The sequence below is a fragment of the Rhipicephalus sanguineus genome, chromosome 3, assembly GCF_013339695.2.
Source record: "Rhipicephalus sanguineus isolate Rsan-2018 chromosome 3, BIME_Rsan_1.4, whole genome shotgun sequence".
Classification (NCBI taxonomy): domain Eukaryota; kingdom Metazoa; phylum Arthropoda; class Arachnida; order Ixodida; family Ixodidae; genus Rhipicephalus; species Rhipicephalus sanguineus.
This window is the reverse complement of record NC_051178.1, coordinates 89,069,923-89,090,642: the sequence shown is the minus strand read 5'-3', so window position 1 is coordinate 89,090,642 and position 20,720 is coordinate 89,069,923. Positions and strand designations below refer to the sequence as shown.

Sequence of the window (20,720 nt, the reverse complement as noted above, 5' to 3'; positions counted from 1 at the left end):
TCTGGAGGTGACCCTATTCCTCGACTTTGGTATTTGGTACTGGCATTCGCACGCCGGCGTTTGTGTGCCTGGGTGAATTACGTGGGTTAATAATAATAATATTGTGTTTTTTTCTGGCGCAAGGGCCATGCTTGGTCAAAGAGCACCATGAGAGATGACGGAAAGTAAAGGGGTGGTGCCATCAAATTTCGAGGCTATAACAAGCCTGTTGTGGGTTTTCTTTGTATGCAAGGACATTGCACACGAAGGGTCGGACACAGCAAACGTTTAGAATATATTTTAATTCATTTCCAAAGTGTACCTAAATGCCCATTCTTCCGATCGAAACCCATCGCTAGCGCGCCAACACTGACGTAGATCTGTAGGATGGGCAACGAAAGTTGCAGTGACGTTACACCAAATCTGCTGTAGTAACGTGAGTGGCCTCCGGACCTCCGCCACTTCCGCAACGTACGTACCGGCTGTAGTGAACTAGAATATATTCTAATTCACTATAGTACAGCCAAAGCATCGGCTGCTACATTACTCGCCGAGTTTCGATCGCTTCCTGGCGAAGTGCGTAACAGCCTTGGGTGGTCACGTGACCACTACACTTCTACGTCACTGCCCAACCTCGGCGCAAGAAACCGAAACCGAAAGTTGTCCACATCAAAAGGCGATATTAAGTTATTTAACGAGAATACATGAATCTTGGTGCGTGAATCATGCTTCCTGGAGCTATAGGAAACGCTTACAGCAAAGAACGCGCAAGCCACAAATTTGGTGGCACCACCCCTTTAACAATGATCAGCTAACTGTTTCCGACCCTATACCAACTATACCAACCGACCGACCCGCCAGCCAGCCAGCCAACCGACTGACCTACCGACCGACCGATCGTTTCAGCGACCATTTGACTAAACACAAACAAAAAAGCCATGTGCAAGTGGCTTCGTGCGCATGCTTTTTACATTGAAACTGGCATTGTGAGTTTGCCAAACCACGGACTAAGCAGGCGAAAGCTTTGAAATGTTTAACGCCATTGGTACCAGGCTTAATAATAGTCATTAGTCAAACTTTATTTTCTCAATACACCTGTATATGTAATGGCACGTCTTTCGCAGCAATGTGAAAGAGGCAAACATGCTGTACCCTTAATTTCCAATGTCAGAGAGCATCTCTCGTACGCTCCCAAATTCTTGCAATTAGGAAAAGGGACACATGCTCAAAATTCTTCCGATGAACTCGTGGCATACATTTTAGATGTTGAGTCTGAACATTCCAGCCACTTTTGTACAAACGCCTTACTTAACGATGCGAGTCAGAGACTCTTTCAGTTAACTGAAGTAATGCAGAGTACTGGGCGAGTTGGTATAGATTCATGTTGAAGCGTAGCGCGAGGAAAAACAGGACACAGTGAAGAACACTGAGGACAGGCGCTCACTGGGAACTAAAGTTGAATGCAAAGAAAATCGTGCCTGTCTTGTGTGTTCTTTAATGTGTCCTTATTTTCCTCGTGCTACACTTCGACTCTTTCAATTAATCTAATTTTATAATAGTGTTGAGACCAACTCACAGCGGATTAACGAGCTACAATTTCAATGTAAAAAAATCAATATGGAAGACGATACCAGTGTTTCGTCAAATATAATTGAAGTGCATACTAATTTCGCGTACTTCACACCACCGTAAACAAATTAACGCCATCGTGAACTGGCGTCCATGTTTCCGCCTCAACGCAGAAATGGGGTTCACTAATTACATCGCTATAAAACAGCGTCTAACTAATAAGGGTCATCGCACCAACGGAGCTGACTCGTGAATAGCACAAGGTGGGAGCTGTGCGCGTCGGTCCTCCAGGCTCCGTTCATCGCTGAATTTTCTTTTTTCTTTCTTTTCACTTCTACGCGTTCTTGTCGTCGCGGTTGGCGTGACGCGTTCGGTGCTTGAGGATGTCAAGCATCTTCTGGCGCTTCTCCTCCATCAGGTTGTCACGGCGCTGGTGGACGTAGTCTCGGATGTTGGGCAGGCCGGAAATGACGCAAGCGGCGAGGGCCGAGCGGGATTCGTTCATGTCCGTGGCCTCGTACCACTGGTCCGTTGTCGGATCGTAGCACTCGGCGAGGTTGGTCGTGCTCTCGCCGTTGAAGCCGCCGATGGCGAAGACCAGGTTGTCAATTATCTAAGGAAAGAAGACCAAGAAGTTGAAAAACAAAAGTGACAAATAGCCAAAACAGCAACATTATTTACAGATGTTCCGTTCGTTAGTGAAAAGGTGATATAACAGGGAAACAAATTGTAGCACCACCAAACGCTAACGAGTGAAGAAGGCAAATGCGGCTGAGGTAGTCGGCACCTATGTTGTCGGCACCCTTAATGTACTCAACCACAAAGTCGTAGTCAGTAAGAATAGACTCCAGCGGAGTACTTGGGGACGAAATCCCGATAATAATCGGTTACCCCAAGAAAGGAGGGAACTTCTTTCTTCGTCTTCGGTCTCTTTGCGGTCTGAATCTTCTCCAATGTCTCAATCTGGGCTTGTCAACAGTGTCTGATTGTACAGTAACGGCAGCTTGTTGTGCTTCATTTTTGGGCTCCCTATCGTGGTATTTCTTGAGAAGGTTAATGTGAAATAAACTTCTCCGAGCTCCGAGATCTATCTCGTAGTCATAGTCGCTGCGTTTTTGAAGCGCTGTGAAGGGTCCCTTCCATGTCAATATCAATTTATTCCTATCTGATGGTAGCAACAGCAATACCTTGTCTCCGGGTGATAGCTGTCGAACTCTTGCTTTCCTATCGTAATATCCCTTCTGTGTCCTTTTCGCCTTCAGCAGTTCTTCATGTGCTACCTTGCATGTGTCCTGCAGTCGCTCCTGGAGATCCATAACATACTCGTATGTTGTTTTCGTCTCGGGATCGATGTTGGCCCCTGTCCACTGTTCCTTAAGGATCGACATTGGTCCGCGTACAAATCTACCGTAGAGAAGATCAACGGCGCGAATCCAAGGCTCGTTTGGGGAACCTCACGGTATGCGAAGAGCAGGAGAGCCAAATATCTGTCCCAGTGTTGAGGGCGTTCTTGACACATGCGGCGAACCATTTGTTTGAGAGTGCCGTTAAATCTCTCCACAAGTCCGTTGGCCATGGGGTGATAGGGCGTTGTGGGTAACTGGCGAAATGAAAGTAGCCGACCGAGTTCCTGCATGAGATTCGAGGTGAACGACTTTCCACGGTCGCTCACTATCTCACGTGGCACTCCAACGCGGGAGAACATCTCTACTAGTGCTTCCGCTATGCGCTCTGTCTCGATGCTCGGTAGTGCCACCGCATCCGGGTAACGCGTAGCGAAGTCTACCATCGTTAAGACATACTTGTTGCCCTTGGATGACGTTGGTGACAGAGGGCCAATAATATCGATGGCGACCCGCTGAAAGGGTGTGTCTATGACGGGCATATTTCCCAATGGAACTCGTCCGACGAGGTGTTTAGGCACGGTCCTCTGACATATGTCACACGACTTCACGAACCGTATGACATCAGCCTGTACACCCGGCCAATAAAACTCGGTAAGGACACGGTCTGTTGTCCTTCTTGCCCTTGGTGCCCAGACAGAAGGCCTTCACGCGCCATCTTCATCACGGTGTTCCGAAGATCCTTAGGGACTACAAGTTGATCCAAGTCTCGCCGTTCTGCCGTGCGATGGCGCGGAAGAGAATGTCGAGTACCAGCACAAACTCAGTGACTGCTGCCTTCTTCGATACGATTTTCTTCCCCAATGTGGCGAAGCAGGTTTCCAGCGTGGGATCTCTGTTCTGTAAACTCTGTAGCTCTTCCTGCTGCTATTCAGGGTTGGATCCGAGGAACAGTCAGTTCACTGGGCTTTTTCCTTTCTTTATCAGCAGCCGCCGACACGTCATTTTCCCGTCCTCTATCTGATGAGGTTGCGTCTTCAGGTTCTTCTTCCGGGTGAACTGGATCAGAGTGAATTCGTGTGGTTGTGGTCTTCGTGCTGGCTGCTCGGGACTGGTTTGGGGTTCTGACAGCACACCTGCAATGTTGCCAAGCACAACTTCATACAACGGATTCTCCATACAAACAGCAAGCACCTGACCCTTGAAAAACGGAGAATCGAATTGTACACCTCTGCTTCTGGTAAGTCTTTCGCAGATCGGTCCAATAAACGAATGGTACGGTGTTGCCAGTCAAGTTGCAGACAGGAACCCAGCGATCGTTTCACCACTACTGTATTGCACCGGTATCCCCGTAATACGGTAACCAGCTTCCCTTCCAGATAACCCTTTACAGTTGGCATCTGTTTTGACCCGTTGTCGCAAGTTGCGTTGCTTTGGGTCCCATCGCACATGTCATGGACAATGGTTCTCATCGCTTGTCAGGCGCACCTTCCATTGATTTGTCATGCTGTTCTTTCTGGCATCCCAAGACGGAACATGATGCCTCTCAACGTTTTCCCGAGTTCGAGGGACAACTATCGGATCTGTGCCCGTCTTCTTACAGATCCAGCAAGACGTCGACTTGGGCGCTCGAGACTTCGTCCAGCAATCGGAAGCTCGATGACCCGGCTTGTTGCACAGAAAACAAAGCGGTTTTCCTTCGTTTTCGCTTGCAGTGTTAACTTTAGCTGCAGCCATCGGTTTCCCTTTGTCTTCTTTTCCTCTAGCGAGTTTCACGATTCCCTGCGCTTCCAAATATTGATCTGCCGTCGTTGCCAACGTGTCCAGGTTATGACATCCTCGCTCCTTCAGGAAGACTGCCAACTTCTCGTCGCACCGGCTGAGGAATTGCTCGGACACCATCTTGTCTCGCAGTGCATCATAGGTTTTTGGAGTCTTCGCCAGCTCCTGCCAATGGTCGAAGTATCCACAGAGACGTCCCACGAACTGTCGACCTGTCTCCGCATTCTCGGGCCGGGCATCCCGAAACTTCGTGCGGTATTCCTCCTCTGTGTAACGGAACCGCTGGAGGAGCGTCTGCTTGAGCTTGGTGTATTCTGTAGAGTCTTCTGCAGACATCCGTCCTACCACGGTCAAGGCTTCTCCCGTTAGGCACAAGCTCAGTGACAGGGCCCACTTGTCGGTTGGCCAGCCTTGGCTCGTGGCAACCCTCTCAAATCTCTGGATGTACGCGTCCAGTTCGTCCCTACCCTCATTAGGGCGGAATCATCTTGTGTGGGCTGCGGAAACTCTGACTACCACCAATACTATCGTTCGCAGTACTTGTGTTCGGACGCTGCGCCTCTGCGACACGGCGTCGTTCCTCTAGGAGGAGCCTTTCAGCCCATGCGAGCTATTTCACGCTCATGCTCCGCCTGTGCTGCTAGACGTGCCTCCTCTCGATCTTTCGCTCTCTGGTCCCTCATTTCTTTTTCCTCAGCGCTCACCCATGCCAACAACGCCTCTCCACTCAGCCCCATCTCCTTCCCTAGCTCAACTAGCTTTCTCTTCTCGTCCATTCTCGTCTGCCACACACAAACAACGTGAGGCTCTCAGATGCAGTGCGAGAGCTTGGTCCTGTCTCGCGGACGCCAGAAATTGTGATGATTATGGACGTTCGTCACTATGTTTGTTGATGACGGACGAGAAATGATTCGTCTAGGCGAAGAAGCTTTATACTGAATACTAGAGAAGATGAGAACGATGGTAGGACAAAGAACTACATATACAGCACTAACTGTCAATCATCACGCGACATGCGCGACAGTCATGAATTAGTAGGCAGAGAGTCCGGCTAGGCTACAATGGTGTCGAACGCGTATAGTTCCCAATTCGTGGAAAAAAAACGCCGTCTCACAGCTTGGGTCCGCGTCGTCCCAGCATGATGCGGTCGTTGACGTGCGCGAGGACACAGGTGGCACGGCTGGCACGCTTGACGGCACCCGCATGCGCTACCGTGTGCAGCGCCGTTGAGTCGGAGTCGCGGCCAACCCAGCAGTACAGGTCGCAACTCCAGAAGACCCGTGTCAGGCCACGACCCGCGAAGATAGCACCAGGAAGGCCTCGCCCAAGATCCTGCCCTCGGCCACTGCACCCAGGCAGGAGCCGTTCAGCAGGCCTCGTCCTTGAACCTTGAGCAGGCCGCCGGAACTGTACCTTGGACCGGCTATCGGCCCTCGACCCGGCAGGCACGAACTGCTGCCACGCCCGCCTCAGGAACGTCGCCCGGTGCTCGTCACCTCGCGCGGCGCACCGCTTCGTTCGCCCTCGTGGCCTGCATCAGCGAGCCCTTCTCCGCACGTTCCTTCCTTTTCTTCTCTTCTTTTTCCTGTTTGGTTGTCGCCTTCGTGCCACCTGTCCTCCGCTCGTCTTCTTCAGTTTCGGTTTTCCCGGTTCTCGACGCTTTTTAGTTCTTTTAGTCCCAAATCATGTCTAAAACACATCACTTTTGTGTCCTTTCCTTACACCTAGGAACAACACTTCAGCATCGGTGAGACCAATCGATGGATAGGCTCACGCGCTTGTCTTTGCTTTCAGTTGTTATACAACGCCTGTGTCGAGTACCTTCTTCTAGCCCTACGTATTGTTTGCGCTAGCCATCATGAGCGCGATAATTTTGTTTTACATATGCATTTTACAAGTGAAACTGTTGGAGCCCTCAGAAACTGTCGGTCGTGTACAAAAAAGTACCATCATCATGAAGCAATAACTCGGCCGGCACGCGCTCTCTTCTTCCTCCTTTTCATCTTTTGCTTCGCTCCCAGAACACGTGCGCCCATTTGCCCGACATGTCAGAGAGAAGGAGTGCAGAGAGTGAGAAAGGAAGAGATAAAAAGTGAAAGAGAATGGAGAGAAAGAAAGGAAAGAAAGACAGAAAGAGAAATAGAAAGAAACAGACAGCAAAAAAGAGACAGAAAAAAGAGAGCAAGACAGAAGAGAAAGAAAGAGGGAGAGAGAAAGAATAAAAGAAGACGAAGAAACAAAGAGCGAGAGAAAGAGAGAGAGAAAGAGGAATCAAGAAATAGAGATAGATAAAGAAAGCGGATAAAGAGAAAAAAGGATAGAAGAGCAAGGAAAAGAAACAGCCACAGACAAAATAGAGATATAATAGACAGAGACAAAGAGAGAAATACAAAGAGACAGAAGGAGAGGAAGAAACAATGAGAAGAACGCAGAGAAACAAGGAAGGCCGCCCAGCTCCGCTGCTCCTTCAGGCATGGCACCACTAGTGCGAGGCTGCCTTCAATTTTCTTATTATATTATTTATATGCGAAGCGATGACTTCACTACTCACGGCCACGGCGAAGTTGCTTCTGGGCGTGTACATGTTGGGAAGACTGGTCCACATGTTGGTCTCCGGATTGTACTTCTCGGCCGAGACCAGCCTCGTGGTGCCGTTGAAGCCGCCGATCGCGTAGACGCAGTTGCGGAAGCCTATGCAGCCGACACCGCTGCGCCGGAACCGCATAGCCGCGATCATGGTCCACTGGTCGGCCGTCGGGTCGTACTTCTCGGCCGAGCTGAGGCATTCGCTCCCGCTGAAGCCGCCCGTGACGTACACGTAGCCGTCGTTCGCGGTGGCACACGCGTCGCTCCTTTGCATGTTCATGGGCGCAATCATACTCCACTGCGAGCGAACGAAAGAGAGGGGCATTGATTGAGTGTTCCTTACATGTTTCGTAGACACAGCCTAATGAAACCAACACACAATGAAGCTAAGGAAAGTGTTGGGGACACTATTGGTGTGCTTTAACTGCATGGGCCTGCAAATTCACTCATGAGTCGACTGACTCAGACTTAGATCGAACCGTGAGTCTGTATCTCAGTGAGTAATGTTATGGCGAGCTTCAGTTCGCACGAGTACGGTTGGAAAAAAATTAGTCAGCAAAAGTCCGCGTGAGTCCGTGGAGGAAAATTTTAGTGAGTCTGAGTCCGAGTGAGCCCTTAGAGCAAAATATATTTCATGAGTTATTGAGCCCCACATTTTTTTTGCCTTCCTATGTTTAACTGTAGTGTAGTAGTTATGGCAAAAATGGAAAGTACAATTTGCCGCACGTAGGGACCGAACGTACATGGTTCGTACAACGCGTCCGATGCTAATTACTCTACTACAGTTGAAACATGCACGTAATGTCCCATACACCTTCTTCAGCTCCATTGTGTGTTGGCTTATTAGGCTGTGTCCACTGCGAGTTACCGTAACAGATGCAGGGAGAACGGATGTGGGCGTACCGCCGGTGATTCTTTTAAGAATCCAGAGGGGCAATAATTCTTGACTTAGGCGTCGGGTGATGACACTCGCGCGTCGACGTTAGCGTGCCCTGGTCTAACTTTTTGTTGGGTGAACTTTGTGTATCGCACACTGCCGGAGCGGATCAGTCCCCGTAGAAAAAAATCACACCATCTCCGCTAAAGGGGACCATGAGGCGATGCGAAGCAGTGTTTGGGCATGTAGAGCCAGCGTTTCAGAGGTGGAGTGGTGAGGGGGAAAGGAGAGGGGAGGGTAGGGAAAGGGAGGGAAAGGGGAGGGTGAGAGGGAAGGGGAGAGTGATGTGGAGAGGAGAGCGGAAAGGGGAAGGGAAGGAGAGGGGGATGGGAAAGGGGAGGGAGGAAGGTAAGGGGAAAGGGAAGAGGAGATGTGATGTGGAGAGGGGGAGGGGAGACGGAGAGTGGAGAGGGGAAGTGGAGAAGGTTTGCGCATGCTCAGTAAGGTGTCACGCCGCACACGCCACCACCACCACCACCCCACCGGATTGAAGTCCGCTATAGACGCTTCACATCTAATAAAAGCGCGTGTTTTGAGATCTGCTCCCTCTCGTGCCGCAGCGCATTCCGGTGCTCACGAGAAAGCGTCCGCTCTTTCAACGAACTCGTTCAATTAATTTTCACTAGAGTCATTGGTTCCCAGCTTTGCCCCGATATATGTGTATCCATATAACTTAACCTGTACCAGAAACCATCGATCTTGTACAACTATCGTTTTCTAAAAGAGCTTCTGAATACTTGGGAAACAGGAAGTGCTCGATCGGAAGTGCAGCACGCGTTCGGTAATTTCTTCATAACCTCATTCCGCACTGCAGGCTGCACACAGATACTTTTTTGACGATCTCATGCCTCTGCGAAGGTCTGCTGAGGATAATTGCCCGTCGCATTTACATTTAGGACAAAGCAAGTTCACCGCTATGCATGTAAAAAGCACGTGGGTGTCAAAGCACCTTGCATACGGAGGGTCTCAATAAACGTCGGCGTTGTGAATAACCCGTAATGCCTGCCAGAAACAAGAACCATACGCACTGGACATATAATGAATTACCATCATACGATCGTTGTGGCGTCGTCATAAGGTTTCATCCCTATAACCATGTCTGTGAAGTTACCTTTTGTATCAGGCCAACAGTTAAGGCTACCTTATGCGCCACGTTCGGTGTTACTTTTTTTTTTTACTCCCATGATTCGATTCCTGACCGGCTGCTCAAAACGGCCTCGAATAGCACCACGCAACCAGACTTAAGATCCACATTACACTAAGGCTTAAAACATCGAAGTAAATGATAATTTACTAATGCCTCAGCGCTGCCTGCCACTTAACTATGCCATTATGTGACTGTGACAAATGGGAACAGAAATTTTCAAGTTCTGGTTACTACCGGCACTTCGAGGTCAGCAGGCCCATATTATCTCTATGTTAAAGAAGCCGGCGAAGAAGGAAGTAAGAGAAAACGTACTGGAAATTTGGGAGACATGTTCCTGTGCCAAATAAAGGCGTTGTATATACACCGACCGTGACCTACAGTTAATGCGGGCCACATCAATATTCCCAACAGGCGACGAACGCCCACCGAAAATACTCCTCCTCTTAAAACCTTTCTGTATTCAGTTGTCATAACAACGTTCGAATAGTGATTAATGACGCCGTAACGGAGCTGGTTGTTAATAAGCAATCGTTAGGCATATCCAGGCCTAGAGGGGCCTGTTTGGTAAATATTGTCGCAATTCGCCCCGAGATCGAGCGAGTCGCCGCCTGGCAGCTACTGGCTGAAGCGCGCCTAGTGTGGATAGCTCCCTGCGCCGTCTGCTAGCCGCGGCGTCTTTGCATAGGCAAGGGCGTCATGCACGTCTTCAAAGGGCATTTCGTCTGTTGTGTTAGCGCACTCTTAAATGCTTGTACGTGTACCTACCACGATGTACAAACGCATTTGGCCTTTCTGGGCTGTATATTTATTCCAAAAAGATCAGTGAGTGCAGTTGTCGAAGTGCTCTGTGTGCTCACTATACCCTGCCTTCGCCAGGATCATTTCAGTGTGGGTGCCGCTTTGTGATTCAAGCACATCGTAAAGTGCAGTTGGCGTAGTCCTAAACATGACGACCATTGCCTATCGTGTGAATGCAGCGCTTTAGCGATTCAGTAGTAAACAAAGCAAGGCTATGCCATGCACTTGCGTGTCACACTTGTTGCTCGGCGTGTAATTGTGTGACTGTCTTTTATCAGCTACGTGGCGAGCTTTAGTTGTGCTTAAGATGTGCTTTTATTGTACGGTCCTGGTCCCACTACAGAGGGACTTTTTTCACAAGTGAAGTCTGACTCTTCAGTGCCCAATAATCTCCTAAAAAGAACAAAAAATGGAATGACAAAAGTGATAAAACTGAGTTGCCGGGCGATGTTTTAACTTGGGGCGAAATGTGTTCTAAACACTGGTGTACTTTGATTTAGGTTCCCGTTACAGAATGCAGATGGTCAAAAAATAATTCATATATATGGCGGTTCCTAGCAGTCATATCGTTGAAATTTTACGCAAAACATTATCTTTGTTGTTTTACATTACCTTGAACTTTTGTGCGGCCTTGCTATTGATTGATGAAGGCAGTGAGCATCATTGGCTTCAAAAAAAAAGAAACAACTCACTTTTCTCCCATAATTAACCGCACCTTTGTTGCATCATTGTAATGCAGTTAATGAATTGAAGAAAGCTCTGTGCTGAACTGTTTCCTTTTTGCACTGTTACTGGAATAAAATCAAGCGCTTACGTGTGAAAGATCTTCATGGTGCTAAAGCGCTGTCACCGACGTAGCTTTTGTGAATGAAATTCTTATCAAGTATCCTACATATCATGAGAGCTGAATAAGAAAAAAAAAAACACGGTTGCGTATTCTTGCACACAGTGCGCGCAGAGGGCTATTCGGAAGCCAGGTAGAAAAAAATAAATGTGTAATTAGCTCAGTCGCGTAAAAAGAACTGCGTAGTAGGCGGGACACAAGCTATGGAAGAAGTGCTGCTCGGTAGCCAGATAAGCAAGAGGTAAATACGTAATTAGTTGAGTCGCGCAACAGCAGTCCGTAGTAGGCGCGACACCAGCTAAACACGTTCAAATAAAACGCAAAAAATGTCATGATGTGCAAAACCGCAAACTTTCGCCGAGGAGCATCCCGTTCATTGGCAGGTTGCGCTTCTCTCAAAGTAATAGTAACGTTCGGCGTTCGGAGGGCTTCGTGCATCGATTCGGCAATGGAGAACGTCCATATTACCAGAGGGCTGTTGTCAACGCGTTTTATTCGCCGACAATCAGTTAAAGCAGCTCACAACGAAGCGCCGCTGTGTACATTTATAACACGCCGTCCGCCGCCTATCCCCACTAGCGCGGCGACAGTGCTGCCACCTGTAGCCCGATCTCGGGGCGAATAGTAGGCATGAGTTTGACGTGTACTGGTTCTTCTGGTTTTCGTTCGCACTTGTACCTGACCTGACCTTTCATATGTACGATGGATGTCCACAACCCCCCAGTCAACAAACACGTTGTCACCTTTAGAAGCGATGGTTCTCGCCTAGCACCAAATGTGATAGTTTCTATAGAACTGGTAACATTCTGGGAACCTAAACGTCGATATAACATGGTAACGTAAATGCAGGTTTCATTTTGTTTCTCAAGCACAGTTTCTAAAACGTGTTTCTGCAACTGTACAGAGCTGCTAGAAGAACATACGCAAGCCAGGAACTGAAAATGCATCCACCTCCAGGTAGCACGGGAACGCCAAGCGGTTCCATGTAGTGGATCGCTTGCGCGCAAATATTAAAACTTTCCGTTAGCCAAGGTCAGGATAATGCACGTTTGATGAATATTAAAATGTGCTACCTGATTTGTGCGGTGGTCGAACTTCTCCGCTGTGTTTGCCTGTGACGACCGTCGTATCCACCCATGGCGTAGATTATTTCATTCAGCACCGCCACGCTCACGTAGCACCTGGGAATCGGAGCGGTTGTTTTCGTCATCGAGTATCGAGTGCAAGTATGACTAACGCAGCGTCTCGTAGAGTTAAGTATAAATTTTTGACGTAAATGATCTAAGAGTGGCTAGGTAACCATTGATGAACACGAAAGCGAGTGGGCATGCAAACGCAGACAAAGTAGAAAACGAAACAACACAAAGGCGCACTGTGAAATGCCGGCACAGAAGGTACCTCAACATGCGCAGATAAGATTTGTGTCCTTTCAGTCGATAGACGGCGCCTGTGTTGTCTTGTTCTCCTATGCCGTGTCAGTGTTTGTACACCACCGTGTTTCGTGACAAATAAAGGCCAACTGTCTGAACTTGCTGTCCTGATAGCCAGATATCTTTATAAGAAAACGCAACAAGTTTATAACTTTCTGTCGCATGAAAACATGTGACAATAATACAAAAGGCTGGTATGTGGGCTCGACAACCTGTTACATTATTATTATTATTATTATTATGCTCTTCACAAAATATTGTCTTTTAGTGTGAAAAACTCATTGATTCCAAATCAACATGGTTTTCTTGCTGGCCGCTCAACTACCACAAATCTTGCTAGTTTCATGACGCAGATCTCCACACCTATTTCTCAGAGAGGACAGGTTGACGTAATCTACTGTGACCTGAGCAAGGCTTTTGACGTAGTCAGCCACACACTGATTATGGTTAAACTTGCGAACTTTGACGTTGACTTGTCGATTGTGAATCTCTTGCACAGCTATCTGCTCAATAGATCTTGTTATGTTGCCGTAAATGGCCAAACCTCTTCTTTGTATAAAGTGACTAGTGGGGTCCCTCAAGGGTCGGTATTAGGCCCACTCCTATTTTTAATTTACGTAATGATGTTTCTTTTGCCATTCGTAATTCTTTTTCTCTTGTATGCCGATGACATCAAGATATTTAAGGAAATTCATTCAGTTAACGACTGTCGCTTGCTGCAGTCAGATTTGTTTCTTTTTCCGAATGGTGCAACGGCAATAACCTTTCTCTAAATACCTCAAAGACAAAATTCATGTCTATCACTCGCAAAACATCTAGCGTATCATTTCAATACTTTGTCAATTCTGTGCCGTTATGCAAGGTTTATGAAATCAGTCATCTTGGTGTTGTTGTTGACAGCGCGTTAAACTTTTCTTCTCACGTTAAGCGTGCTGCTATGCGGGGCCTTTGTTCTCTCGGATGTGTTTGTAGAATATCTCGAGAATTCAGGTCTCCCATGCCCTACACAAATTGTACACGGCAATATGTCTTCCGCAACTTGAGTATGCGCGTGATATGGAATGGCATTGCTCAATCCAGCGGTAACACCATTGAACGAGTCCAGAAAAAATTCCTCAGCATATAAACCATCGCTTTGCTAAAAATGACTCTGGATCTCGTTCAAGTACTGCTAAATCATTATCACTGCCATCACTTCACTGCCGACGAAATCGTTCTGATCTCTTATTTCTCTACAAGCTAGTCCACGGTATCATATCCTGCCCTGTACTTCTCAATTGTGTTAATTTTCGAATTCCGCGTAAGTTACCAGAGAGAACAGACCGTTTCATGTACCCGCCTGCTTCTTCCAACACTCTACCGTTCACAGAATACAAGTCTTTATAATATTAATTTTCTTGATCTTGACGTTTTTCATAGTCCACAATCATTGTTTTTATCCGAGCTTTGCACTGTTTTCACATAGTATGGCACAATGTACAAAGTATTCCCTTCTCCGTCTTTCCGCATAGTTGTATATGTGCAATCTAATTTTTTATTTCCCTTCAATATTCTCTTATTGTCTTATTTTACTCCTCCCCTTTTGTGTTCATTTCTCTTGTCTAAGTGTTTTTGCTTTTTATTTCTGAAGACTGTGTATGTATTGTTTATTTTTATTGATTTTTTTTTTGCGTGCGCCTGCACAAAGACCTCACGGTTGTTCCTGGGCACGTTAAATAAATGATTGATTGATTGATTATTTTAATAATAATAATAATAATATAATAATAATAATATAATAATAATAATAATAATTATTATATTATTATTATTATTATTATTATTATTATTATTATTATTATTATTATTATTATTTATTATTATTACGCGCTAGTCCCCAGTTCATGTTGAAAAAGGGTGAACAAGCGAACACTCGCAATGCCAAAAATAAAAACAAAAGCTCAGGCTACTCTTCATGCATGTGCATCATTCTGTTGTATTTTAATTAGAGATGCTAATTAGTGCACGTGCGCACTCATACGCACGTGGAAGTCATTCAACTCCCGCAATGCAGTGGATTTTCTACGAGAGTAACAACGCTAAGGTAAGTCTTTATTCATCATCCTCGCAGGACGTCAACATTGTGAAATACTGGTTCGACCACTATTGAACAGCGTCCATATTCCCATTTCTCGGGTCTACATTTCCTGGAGGCCGAATTCATATCTTCACTGCGTTTCACCACCTCGCTTAATAGCGACTGAAAGTGAACACATCAGACTGGATATGCTTCGAGGTTCTGAGGAAACAGTAGCGTTCAGATGAATTTAGAACCTATCTTCAAGGCAGTATTAATAACCGATTGTGCTGATTTTTGGCATTAAGCATGATGAAACAGCTTCTACATTTCGTGCATTGGCAGCCTCCTTACGTACTGTGATTTTATGTGAATCAAGGCCAACCACATCGACGCCCAACAATAAATGGCACGCTATTCTCTAAAAGGTTGGGGTGAAATTCTGGAACATTGATAAGTGTGAATACCGATCGCCTTTTCCAGCTTTTCATGAAACACAGAAGCGCACCTCTTGACATGCATAGGTGTGACGGAGCGCCATTGCTTTGTGTGTGCATTGAAGCATCGCACGCTGCTGAAATAGTCTTCGCCGTTGAAGCCCCGATGACGTAGATTTCGTCTCCGATGGCCGCACACTTGTGATACGCCCGGGGACCCTCGGGATCCACGTCGTCGACCTGTGCGCCCGGAAAAGCATCAACGACTTCTGAAATACCTTCGGCGTTTTAAGTCGCCAAGACGGGCGATCTACAATTTTCTTTTTGACGCACGAAATATGCGCCGCACATACACTGCGACATTTTAATTCGCAGTGGTGGAGAATGAGCAGCAGCGCCAGCGCGAATCTAACGCGGGAACCGGCTCAAGCAAAGCTCAAGCAAAGGGTCACCAGATGTGTTAAAATCTCGCCACGTTGTTAGGCTTGCTTTGTAGTGATCTGCGACATATAGTTATATTTTTTTCTGCGCAGTTACGCATGCATGGTGCTCTGTGGTATTTTCTTTTCTACCGTTTTTCCTTGATTAACCTCAGTTGAAAGTTAGTGCTTGCGTTGTGTTCTTTTCCCTTTGTCGCCGTAGTAACAAAGGGAAACAACCTGTGAAGATGAACCAGCAAAGCTGAAGATGACAGCAAAGGTCAGCGACGGGCGCTGTAGACAAGAATTCTTTTCGCTAGGAGGGGGCAGCCATCTTTGGCCCAAAGCCGTGAATGAGGTTGAACAAATGGCCATGCTGCCGTCCGGCCTGTCTCTTTCTGTGTTGCAGTTTGTATTCCCTTGCCATCGGCTGTCACGTAACGAAGCGCGCAGCCTCTGTGCAGGCTTCACAGACAGGCGACAAATGCGGTGAAAATTCTCTGCTCTCTCTAAAGGCTCTGATATACTCCAGCGTAAAGTCTTCGAGCGCGCGCGGCGTCACGGCGACGTTACGTTAGCAAAAAAAAAAATTACACCATCTCCCGCTAAAGGGGATGGGAAGGGGGATGCGAAGTCGGAGCACTTGCACGATCGCGTTCCGTTGGCGTTCGTTGGGCATGCTACCGACCTCACGTCGTGGAACGCGAAGAGGGACGCTACGCGCGTCGGATCTTCCATCTAGCCTGGCCGTTAATTCTCACAGGGCGAGCGGGGAACGCGGTCGACAGGCGGGCGAGAGGGGGCAGCGTAGAAGTGGAGAGAGAAGGGGAGGGGACGCGCATGCGCTCGAGCTCATCGCGGCGTTGCGCAGGAGAGAATTTCGGCATGTCTAGCCCGCGTTTCAGAGGAAGAGTGGAAAGGGGAGGGAGAGGGATAGTGGGGAGGGAAAGTGGAGAGGGGAAGGGGAGAGGGTGAGTGGAGAGGAGGTGTGTGGAGAGGGTATGCGCATGCGCAGTAAGGGTGGTCACGCCGCACACCACCACCACCACCACCACCACCGGATTAAGCTCCGCCTTAAGATACTTCGCATCTAAAACAGCCCTCTGTGGTCCGGCGTCGGCTGACCGCCGACGAGGCCGGCGGCTGCTGGGGCGTAGGGCGTCGCTCGGCGCCGAATACATCCTGCTGCATTTCGCGCCGGCCGCGCCGGACTCGCATATATAGAAACCTGCTTCACGGGCGTTTCTTCGGTTCCCGATAGTGGCGCGGGCGTTCTTCGTTTTACTGCGCAGCGCTCCTCTAGATGCGATTGCACCGGCAGCACCGTCGCTTGGGAGCCGGCTCGACTGTAGCGGAGGCCGATTTGCGCCCGGCGTAGCGTCGCCGGCTCGGCGTGACGAAACGCAACGTCCTCGCGGGTGCTTGCGTCGGACGTCGGAGTATAACAGAGCCTTAAACGTGGGTGGAGAAGAAAAAGAAGCTACTTTCCTTGACCATCTTGAGTCTAGGATCGGGTAAAATTGCCATCAAGAGCACGTGATGGAGCAGTAGCATAAAGACGTATGAGATCTTATGTGATAAGTTAATACTATGCTGGAGCCCACAAACCTGCCTCTAAACGTCGTGTCACCCAGCAAAGAACGGTGAACGTTTCCTTTGTGTATGACTCGGCAATGTGGGACGTTGTCTCAAGTAGCCTTTCCTTCGTCCTTGGAATGACCCGCTCCCTCTTCCGCATCATTCTCTCGCACGCCATGTATGTAGATTCTACACACTCTCGAGAATTCCCAAACCGACGTGAGACACAACGCAAGCAGCAAGAAGAACCACAAAGAAAGAGAAAAAAATCACTTCGTCTGAATAAATTTGTTCATAATATCCAACCTTGTAACAAAATGCCTGCTGCCCTTGAACAACCAAGCAGAGGAACAACCAATAAGAAGTTGCAAACCTTGATCCATCTGTCAGCCTTGGTGTCGTAGCTCTCAATGTAAGCAGTGGGACCTCCTTGCATCCAACCACCCATGACGAACATCACCTCATGCGGGATCCGCGGACGAGCGAACATGGGCGTCGGCACTTCGTCGTTGTGCACCACCACGTCAAGGTCGTACAAAAACCGTAGTGTGTCAATCACCAGCGGCCTGAGAGAGAGGGCGAAAGCAAGATAGAGCTTATTGTGTAACCCGTCCCATGAAGATAAGCCTCCTATAGCATGTGCCCAGTACTGGCGGGGGCTGACTTCGCTACGGCGCTTCCCGTCGTCCACCATCGGAAACAAAATCGTTGAGCTCGCTGCGGTTTACACTACTATACTGCTTCCGATCACACCAGTGGTCCCGACAAGCAGCACGCATGCTTGCATTCTGGCATTGCTCGCCCTCTGTCATGGCGCTCTTCATCGGCTACTCAAAGACCACCAGGGCCCGATGCTTTGTCTATACGTGATTCACGACCAATTCCTTTTGTGCGCTACTCAACACAAGTGCCCCACTTCATGAAGTTACCTCAGATTACATAAGTTATATGAAGTTACCTGAGGTACCAGTCCTGTAATTTCTTGTCCTCGTTAATTTGTGGCTCCAAATTTTCATCACACCGCACTTGTTCTCGAACCCAGTATAATGTGTTCACCGAGCTCATCAACTGAATATTGATCAGCGTGATCCATGCGCTACAAAGGCCAATGATCTCAGCTATTCGTACTTTGTTCTACAGCTTGGCAACCTTAATTCGCCGACAATTGGCAGCGTCATGACACTGCGAGCCACGCACTTTTTCTTTATTTTCTTCTGCGTAGCCGTGACCCGTTCTAGCCTCTGTCTTCTGAGACAAGTCATAAGGTTCGTCCACGCCCGATGCAACAACGACCTTCGGTGCGAAATCAAATTCGGTAAAATCGGCAATTTACTTCGTCATATCGAAACTTTGTCAAAGAGAAATCTGATCTTTTTTACATAGTATGGACGCCGAAGGATCCGTTTTTTACCCTGAATATGCCGCATGATGATATGAGAATGCGGTCACACACACCACACACAAACAAAAAAGACTACAATTACATATATTGCATCGCACCGGACACCTAGCTCGCTCAACGGCTTACGAACAACCCCACTGGCGGCCTCAGAAGCTTGTAGTTGCGGCATTTGCAATCCACATCGTCCTGCTGTTTCGTCAAGTACTTTTGCTACTCCAAAGGTTTCGTTATGGTCGTCAACATTAGTCGTCGGCGTGGGGTTGATATGGCACTCGAGGTGCACGTCAGTCTAGCTACATCAGAGCCTGCCGTGCCGCAATAACATTACACACTGCGCAAATTTATGCGCTTCCAGTCCTTCACGTCAACAAATGGCGACCGTTACTCTTGTAAAGTCACGTTTCACATTGGTTTTTTCGTATATTACAGTGAAAGAAATATCAATCACTATTCATTATATGAGCACTTTTTTTCTCAGGAAACGTAATTCGGGGGGAAAAATACACATGAGAAAATTTCGAAAGCACACTCTTAAGCGATCTTGTACTAAATAAAGAGCTTTTACGGAATAATCACTAGGTGGCTTCAATCTTAAAGCTTCACTGACTGCGCTCAAGTTAATGGTTATGAACTAAGCTGACAACAATTTTCCTTAAATCTATATGTATTGACATTGAAAACAGGCACGGCTCATGCGGTGATTGCACTAGCAAATAGAAAAAAATGAGAATAACGATAATCATTCCTTTGATTGTAAATAAACATCCTGGTGAAATTCACTGCAGCTGTTAACTTGTTTTCCTAAAGCGCGCTCAGCATGTAATAAGCGTTTCGATGTCGAGGCCTATACGTCGTTTTATGTATACACTGCATCAAGTCCATTGCCGAATGTGGTAAGAAAAATTTGTGATTGAAAGCCGTAAGCGTCACTAGTCAGTGGCCCATCACATTTACCAATACTAGGCCGGTTGTTTGCGATTCGGATGCCGTCGATTTTATGAAGCGTGCTTGAGTTGTGCCAAGCGTTTTGTGAATGCCAGTCATGCATCTCAAATAAGCCATCGTCGCTAAGGAGCACACTGAATACCCGCTGCCTAAAACTGTTTCCAATTCCCATAATCGACTGCGGCGCGCACCTGCAGGATTCGTTGTCCGAGACGAACTTGTGCGACTTGATCTTCTCTACGAAGAAGTTCGTGTCCACAAGACCCGTACGCACGCAGCGCAGCAGCCGGGCAATGTGCTGCTGCCGATTCGCCGAGTCGTGCTCGATCCAGCGCACCACCGCTTTCCACACGGTCTCCTCCTTGATGACGTTCAGGTTCTCGTCCGAAAGGATGGCCTCCACTTCGTCGATGTCGAGGCTGAGCAGCTCCTCGCTGCGCTTCGACACCTCGATGAAGTGCTGCATCAGGTAGCTACGAAAGAAACCGCAGCAGCGAATGAGACTCCACTCATGTGGCTCTCACCATATTCATAGGGTATAACGTTGGACCTTTTATTGCGATACCAATTATACGCACATTTCTTCCGTCGGCGTTGCCGTCGCCGTGACGTTCCGTATAAATTCCAATCGAAACGTCGCCCCGTGCGTTGTATAAATTTATGTGCGAGTGAAAGCTTACAAGGCTAGCCAACGATTGCGTCTCAAGCGTAGGGGAAAAGCGCCGGGAGGGCTGCGTGCTCCGGTAGCAACTGCGTACGTCTAGCGGCCGGGCGTGGTCGTGCGCGCTGTCTTGATTGCAATAGGTAGCCTGCGCATACCTTTGCTGGTCATGTGTTCACACCGCTCAGTCAGCGTCGAAGCGATACTTCGCAAAATGATCATGACTACGACGTAGTGGGTACGACGCAACTTTACTTGCAGTAGTCGCTTTAACAGTTTTTACAGCGGTCTTTAGAAAGGCCGCTACTCCAGCTTAAGCTGGGACTGTGCTGCGTGCTGCGTGAAAGCAACGCTTTGACATTCAAAAGCGGATCTAGGCATGCCTTTCATTTAAACTATAGGTTGCTATTGAAAAAATCACACCATCTCCCGCTAAAGGGGACCATGAGGCGATGCGAGGCAGTGTTTCGGCATGTAGAAGTCGCGTTTCAGAGAGGGAGTGGAGGGGAGAAGGGGAGGGGAAGGAGAGAGGGGGAAAGGGAAGGGGAGAGGGGAAGGGGGAGCGGGAGGGGAGAGACGAAGTGCAGAGAGGGAGGGGCGATGGGAGGGGAGAGGGGCAGTGGAGAGGGGGAGAGGGAGGGGAGAGCGCATGCGCAGTAAGGGTGGTCACGCCGCACACCACCAACACCGGCTTCACCTCTAAAACTAGCGTTGAAACATATCTAAGCAGCTCACATATTCGAGGTAATGACATTCGCGCCGTTGCAAGAGATGCGGCGGCCGTTGTACGAAAGGGCAATGCTTTGA

General features: G+C 48.1%; 1 protein-coding gene across 1 annotated transcript in view; it reads right to left on the bottom strand.

Annotated features, from left to right (window-relative positions):
* Nucleotides 1-1,868: 1,868 nt before the first annotated feature.
* The window catches only part of LOC119385659 (kelch-like protein 10), a 95,595-nt gene continuing 76,743 nt past the window's right edge, over nt 1,869-20,720 (bottom strand). Inside the window, exons 7-8 of the mRNA XM_049414052.1 lie at nt 7,225-7,557; nt 1,869-2,161 (exon numbers count right to left, since the gene is read on the bottom strand). Of these exons, the coding sequence (XP_049270009.1) occupies nt 1,883-2,161; nt 7,225-7,557 (612 nt within the window). The 3' untranslated portion in view covers nt 1,869-1,882. The remainder of the gene's footprint in view (nt 2,162-7,224; nt 7,558-20,720) is intronic.